This window comes from Montipora capricornis, chromosome 10 (genome assembly GCF_036669925.1).
Source record: "Montipora capricornis isolate CH-2021 chromosome 10, ASM3666992v2, whole genome shotgun sequence".
NCBI lineage: Eukaryota > Metazoa > Cnidaria > Anthozoa > Scleractinia > Acroporidae > Montipora > Montipora capricornis.
This window is the reverse complement of record NC_090892.1, coordinates 54,966,209-54,973,141: the sequence shown is the minus strand read 5'-3', so window position 1 is coordinate 54,973,141 and position 6,933 is coordinate 54,966,209. Positions and strand designations below refer to the sequence as shown.

The window sequence follows — 6,933 nt, the reverse complement described above, 5'->3', positions numbered from 1 at the left end:
CCTAGAAAACTTCTTTTTGAAAATTATAGCCCTCCAGGCGATCAGTTAGATACGCGAGTTAAGATTTATTTAGAAAAGAAAGGAGGAAATGTGTGCATTTTCCTCCTATCGTGATTTTCCCAGGCCTTTTGTTTAATTGTTTGTTTGTTTAGTTTTTGTGTTGCTTCGCTTTAAACAAATGCACTTTAATTCGTCTATAGTTATAGTAAAATGAAAAATTTGAGGGATACCGAACAAACATGCATAATAACATGATCGTAGTATGTCTTTGCCCTTTCTCGAAGATCAAACACGTAATGATGAGCATGTAACATAAGCATTAGGACGTCAATATTATGTTCAATGACCGAATTACTGGTAGCGTGGCAAATATGCACGCATAAAATTACAGCCTGAAAAAGTTATGTAAGTTGTCGCCGACCACTTTCCGGCTCCACACAAGACTTAACGTCCATTCGTTGAAAAGCGAACGTTTTTGCTGAGTGTGCTTAATAATAATATAAGCAAGTGAACAGGAGCCATAGTTAAGAGGTAAGGTCCCGGATCTCGCTTAAGTTATCGCGCGGCGCGATATTTACTCTTGTTTTACTTCCTTTCACCTTGAACACTATTGGATTATGCTCAGCCTGATAATCGATCCTCGCTTTTTGATTGAATCACTTCGATGTTTTCACACCAGGTTTTTCGGTTCCGGCGATCCGGCGGTTTTTGTTCTGATGGCACTCTAACAACGAAGCGGAAAGTTTTTTCCTCGCTATTGTCGAATTCAACTACACCACGAATTTTGGTCAAAATGTTCCCACCCGGCACGATTTCATACTACTTACCTGTCTTTGTTATTTGAGTTGTTACTTTCTATGCGTAGCCCACAAATTGCAGACAACTTCCTATATTCACTATACCTATATTCCTAAGTCAACGCGCGTGTAATGACGCGACGGCGTCGTGGTCGTTGGATTTGCACGTGGTTGCGCCGCATTCAAATCCCGTCCTGAACATTAACTAGGTTTGTGTTTGGTTCCAAATTCACTTCTATCGCGAGTAGTCAATTGGGTGTCCTCCAGTCAAGTTTCTTAATCATCTTCTGTCAAGTTTGAACGTCTCCGTCAAGTTCGCGTGGATTGGCTCAATGGCCAAGAGCACTTCCACTACAAAGCCATTTGCCGTTTACCTCACAGAGGTCTAAACGTCACCTTGATAAGAGAATTCGAAGAAAAATGAATTAAAAGGTCAACTATGCTATATTTCTGCTATCTAGTTCGTCATATGCATGGAATCTTGGCAGATCAGGCTTCCTTCGTCACTTATCTTCGTTTACCAGTAACGTGTAAGCAATATTATAAGATTTGGCAACAGTAATCCGTAAAAAAAAAATACATATCACGGTTGCCAGTGTAAGTTGGCCGGGCTGATGATAGTCATGTTGATTTGTTTTTAAATCATCGCTAAACCCACCGTGTTACCCCAGTTGTTTACAGTGTTTCGTTCTACACTGTTCTTCCCTTTCATTTGACGCTAATTTAGTAAAATCTTTCTTTCGACTTTATTAATTCCAGTCGGTTGATAGTATCGGTGAGTTAACCAGAGAACAAGACTCGAGCACTATTAAGCCTTTTAGACGTATCACTTGCTATGAAATCGTCTTCTATACCCGGAAAAAAGTACTTTCTGAAAAGTTGTGGTCACAGCTGGACTGAACGAAAACAAGAAGTGATGTCATTGTTGACTAAAAGGTAAACGAGAGCCATTTTTACCGCTAAACCGGTTTTATCTGATTTTCCCCCTTTCAGATCGGCAGACACGAAAACAGCACTTTTAATTATCACATCGCAAAAACTTGCTCGACAATAAACTAAGGGTGCGTTCGATTGACCGTATTCCGTACCGAATAGGAATACATGGAATACAAGTTAAAAATCCTTCGTTTTGATGGAGATTCACATTAAAATTGTCAAACATCTGCTAAAATGCTATTTTAAACATATTTTTGTTATCCTTACTCCTTCGAAACTCGCCAAACATACCGTTTTAATCACCACTCCACGTATTCTTATTCCGTAACAGGGTCGATCGAACGCGCCCTTAGTTATATTAAAATTAACGTTCTTCGATCACCTGTAAATCACTGCTTTGTTTAAATAATGGTTTGAAACGTCAGGGGTATCTTCCAAAACAAAAAGATGCAGTTCCTTCTTATGAATCAATGACGACGTTCGTGCTTTAAGCTGGACAAAACGTGATCAGTTTCCGTTTGCGGTGAAACATTTGAATAAGGCTCTGAGGTGCTTACCAGTTACAGGAACCGCATTGGCAAGATAACCGATCCTGATCTGATATAAAGGGAGAATCGTGAAATGACAAAAATATAAAACATCAAAAGTTACAGAATGTGTGCATCGATTAGCCGAGTCCATAAATTCTGAAATGGTCTCATCTCGCGTTTGCAAATGGTACGGGATAGCACCTTTAAGTTTCCTCTTTAGGCGTTTTTATTTTTCAAGAAATTAAACAAGATTACGCAACAGAAAAGGGAACTGAAGAGGAACGTTTGGTCTTTAAGGAAGATCGTATATTGTGAAAAAAAAAAAAGAGAGCGGAAGATCGTAATGTGAAAGAAAAGAATACACGATCAATGAATATAGAAGAAAAAAAAAGAAAAAAAGAAATAAAACCTCATCACCGTCAAAAAAAAAAAAAAAAAAAAGAAAAAAGCAAGAAACTGAATAACTTGTAACTGACATGGACGAGACACTGAAACTATGAAACAATACAGACAAAAACAATTCTGGAAAAACCTTTTTTTGTGGTTAACCAACGCTGAAGAGAAGCTATCTAGATTTGAAAAGAAACCGGTAGTGGAATCTCGCAAGGAATATTGAAAAATACAACATAGTTTGTTGTTTTCATTGACAAAGATGGCTTGCCCTTAAGAATAAATTTAAGCTTTTCTTAAGAAACAAAGAAACCTCTTCAGTTAGTTTTCCATAAGCTAAGTTTTAAAATAGAAAAAAAGTAAAAATTATCATAAAAGAAAAATCCTTACGCAGCAAAGTATTCTCATACTACAACGCAAACCAAGCGGAAAGTATTCTTCACGTCGTTGCGCCCAATATTAGAAGAGTATTTGGATTTGTCAATATTATAGTGAATCAAACTTTTTTCAAATGTTTGGAATATCTGTATCGTCATGTTTTTCAAACTTGTCTGTGCCATCCACATACCAGTTTTATTGGGGAGGGGACACCAAACACTAGCTAGATTACAGCGCAATAAACTTAGCAGTGGATTGATATTGGAAGCAATTGTTTTTCGAACAAAAGAGCTATTGAATTTTGTTGAGAGGGGAATGGGCTCATTGAATCCAATACAGTTTCAACCGTATTTCTATCCAACTGTTATTTTGGTGGAAGAGCATAGTGTATACACTGAACTACTGCTTTGTTCAGCCAAATCAAGGTACTGAATTAAAAAAGTCTGTGTGCAAATAACAGTTTGCATTGACTCATCAGAAGAGTTAAAATTATCATTTCTGTGGCAGACAAGTGCCTTCTAGCAGTATTAAACTGTCTCGTTTACGAGACACGTCACCGGACATAATTCCCTCAGAGAACGATGTTTTAATCAGTGGCTTTTACACGCTCAATATAAAACGTAATTATGCAACATTGTTTGCTTAATTTAGAAACAAATTGTCGGTAGACGTTTGTTGAAACACAAAGTTTGAAAGGGAGACTTCAAGGTGATTTTTTTCGTTTCATTCAATATTTTTCAGCCACGGCTACCGAGGGTAACGCCAAGATGCCAACTAGCGTTAATAGCGAACAGTCGACAGTTCGCAATGTGCGCCAGTTCCAAGAAGGCCAACCTAGACAAGACCAGCGCGGTGTGCCAAGATTGCTCATTCGACACTCTTTCAGCCATGGAGCATCAACACGAAGAAAAAGAATTTTTTGTTTGTGTATTCTCTGTTGGATAATGGTCTTGTGTCTTACAGGCATAATTATCATTGCGGTGGTACATTTTCAAAGCTCTGACAGCAAAATAGATCAGATAACTGCCGCGGCTTTAATCGGCTTTGGTGTATTACTTATCGTTGTGCTGGGCTGGTCTGCGATCCTTTACACCAAGTTTCAGAAAAGTTCGAGTCCAAGACGCGATTCACTAAGGCCGCCTGCTCCAAGAGAGGACGTTTTAGCTTTTGCTTCTTCTGAAATTCTCGCAAGAGGAGCATCAACAATATCTACCAATAATTCAATGTCTCATTCAGATAGTTCGACCGAAGGAAACCCACCGAGGCGGCCAGTGTTTATCATTCGGGAACCACCTCGCGATGACCAACGGAGATTTATTGATCCTTCGCATACCCGCTTCGTGGCTTACCATCCAGCACCTGCTATTCATAGATCAACTAGAGTGCTGCGGGAGTATCACGAACGCGATCCTGGAGTTGCCCGACCGCAAGTGTCACGTTTTCCAGAGCCTTCTCGAGGTTATACCGAACCTCGAAGATTAGTTGCTGACACCGATCGTGTTATTCGTCATGTTAGGGCTCACTCAAATCCGTTGCCTCCACCTTATCAGCCGGCGTTACCTTTGGCACGTCCATTATCAGAAAGTTTACCCATGGGTTTTCCACCTCCTGCCTACGACAGAGTCTTTGGTAGACGGCGCGGAAGGTGTGGATCGACTGCTTCGGTGGAAAGTACACTGTATCCCCCTGATTATCAATCTGCACCTCCTTCACCTTCGCATTTGCCGCCTGTGGTGGCACCGGAACGACGAGCGTCGCTTAGTGTGTCTCCAGATCAAGCAAGAATCGATCTCGGTATCCAGATCTCTTCTTCACTCCCTCCTTTGGGAAGGGCAACACGCCTATTAGATCCATCGCCTCAACCAACCGCGCAACGACCATCGCACACTTCGGAAATGGCAAATGGTGAGAACGTTATTTACCAGAGCCCTCCGCCGAGACCAACACCTGTCGCAATTGTATCGGAAACACGCCAGCTCTCGCCTAATCATAATCGATCAGCAGCGACCCCGTTTCGTTCATCACTAAACTCATCCAGTCAGGTTCGTTCACCAGTGACACTCGTTTCTTGTGTTTCAGAACGTGCTACGCGCCAAAGCAACACTTCTCCAGTCTTTTTAACAAACAATCGATCACCTTTTTCCCGTCCCATACTATCTCTGACAGCGCCAGAGAACATTATTCAAGAGAGTGTTGACCATGAAGAAATTGAAGAAATCAACGATGGAATTGCGGAAAATGAAACTTTGAGAACAACCAACCAGGTTGATCAAGAAAGACCAAATGTAGTTCTTGTGTATCTATCCCAATCACGAGAAGAGGAGATAATTGTGTAAGAGACAAAACCTTCATCTTGAGATCATACCATGTTTACTTTTGCCGGAAACTCTTAAAACTGCACGACTCCTAAAATTGTCTTAGGTCTGTTTTTTAAAAGTCTCCCGTAAATCAAGTCGCCTTAGGTAAGTTGATTAGCTGTGGAAACTATAGATTAAGCAAAGGGTGTAACCAAATGAGTGGGGCTCGTGCTCTACTCCTTATCTGATAGAATTTGTCATGGTTTCGTCGATAAAAATGATGGATTGGTTGATAACTATTCTTATTGTTTCTCCTTCTCTTTTAAAACTAGTTTTAAACATGATGATTACGTTTTTGTTTCTTTACTGTACTGGAAAAGAAACCTTATACTCTAGAGAGACAAATAAATATAATTATAATTTGGTGACTGGTACGGTTCAATAACTTGTAGTAGCATAGTCTTCGGTAATCGTAAAACTCGGGCGTCACATTTTATTACCTTTATTAACTAAATTGTTAGCACTTTGCGTTAAATCCAGCAAAGTCTCATCGGCCGTAGTATTTCATGATCAAGATCAACTTCGTTAATCTTGTTTGGAAATTTACGAATAATTAAATTGTAGCGATATTGTAAACGTACCGAAAGCGAATTATTATTAAATATATTTGAATGTTTGCTGCTGTGATATTTACGAAAGGAAACCACTACAGCAAGTCAGGGCCGTGTCTAACTAACTAATATAAAGAAAGAAATATAAGCCGTAAAGAGATAGCCTTTCAGCTTGCCTATCTACAAATTACAGTTTAGAATCTTCAACCTTGACGACAAAAAAATCTTAAGTTAGCTTATCATTTTAAACATGGTTGTTTTCAAACATTTAGGGACAACTCAAAGACAAACAACCCGATGCAAGTCAACAATCACAAATCCAATGAGTTATTTCCGCTTTTACTTGAACCTCTTTTTCAGAGCGAGGCTGATTGCACAATCTCTCTTACTAAATTAGTTTTACACTTCAACAAAAATGACAGTCGTAGACACGCCTTAAAAAAAAACAGAATATTACATCTCGGAAATGAGCTATCGAAGAAACTATGTAATGTAAATATTTTGTATATTTAAAAAATATTACAAATAAGATAATAAGTATAGGTGTATGACCTCACGCAAGAGCGAATTAGATGAAAGTTTTGTTATAGCATGGATGGGCTCCCCAGCACTATCACAAATGAGTCAATTTTTAGAATACCCGTTCCCGCAAAAAACAGTTGTCACGTCCCTGAAAAAACCTGGCAGAAGCAGTCACGCGTGACACGGCTTTTTCTGATTGGTTAAAATTGGCGCCCCTTTGTTTGTTTCGCGTGCAAAGTATCTCCGTGTAATAAATCCATCTGTGACTGTGATGGCGCAAGACCGCAAAGTGATATATCAACACTCTTATCTAATTCACTCTCAGTCTACTAATGTCAATAAAGTTTTAATTGTCCAGAGATGTGGGAGGTTCAGTCTTATAACCCGCCCTTCAAATATACCCATTCTGCTCATTTCACTCGTCGAGTCCTTTCACGGGAATACAAGAGCCCAACAAATTGACCTGCTCCCA

At 39.5% G+C, this 6,933-nt stretch overlaps 1 protein-coding gene across 3 annotated transcripts; it reads left to right on the top strand.

Moving 5' to 3' along the window:
• The first annotated feature begins 308 nt into the window (after positions 1–308).
• Positions 309–6,820, top strand: LOC138019882 (uncharacterized). Of its 3 annotated transcripts, none has more exons than XM_068866841.1 (2): positions 309–531; positions 3,773–6,820. In XM_068866841.1, the coding sequence occupies exon 2, from the start codon at positions 3,799–3,801 to the stop codon at positions 5,365–5,367; it is 1,569 nt and encodes a 522-aa protein (XP_068722942.1). In that variant the 5' UTR covers positions 309–531; positions 3,773–3,798; the 3' UTR covers positions 5,368–6,820. The 3 variants fall into 3 exon arrangements, with proteins under 3 accessions (XP_068722942.1, XP_068722941.1, XP_068722943.1); XM_068866840.1 differs by lacking the exon at positions 309–531 and adding an exon at positions 1,491–1,733; XM_068866842.1 differs by lacking the exon at positions 309–531 and adding an exon at positions 3,599–3,651.
• Positions 6,821–6,933: the final 113 nt, after the last annotated feature.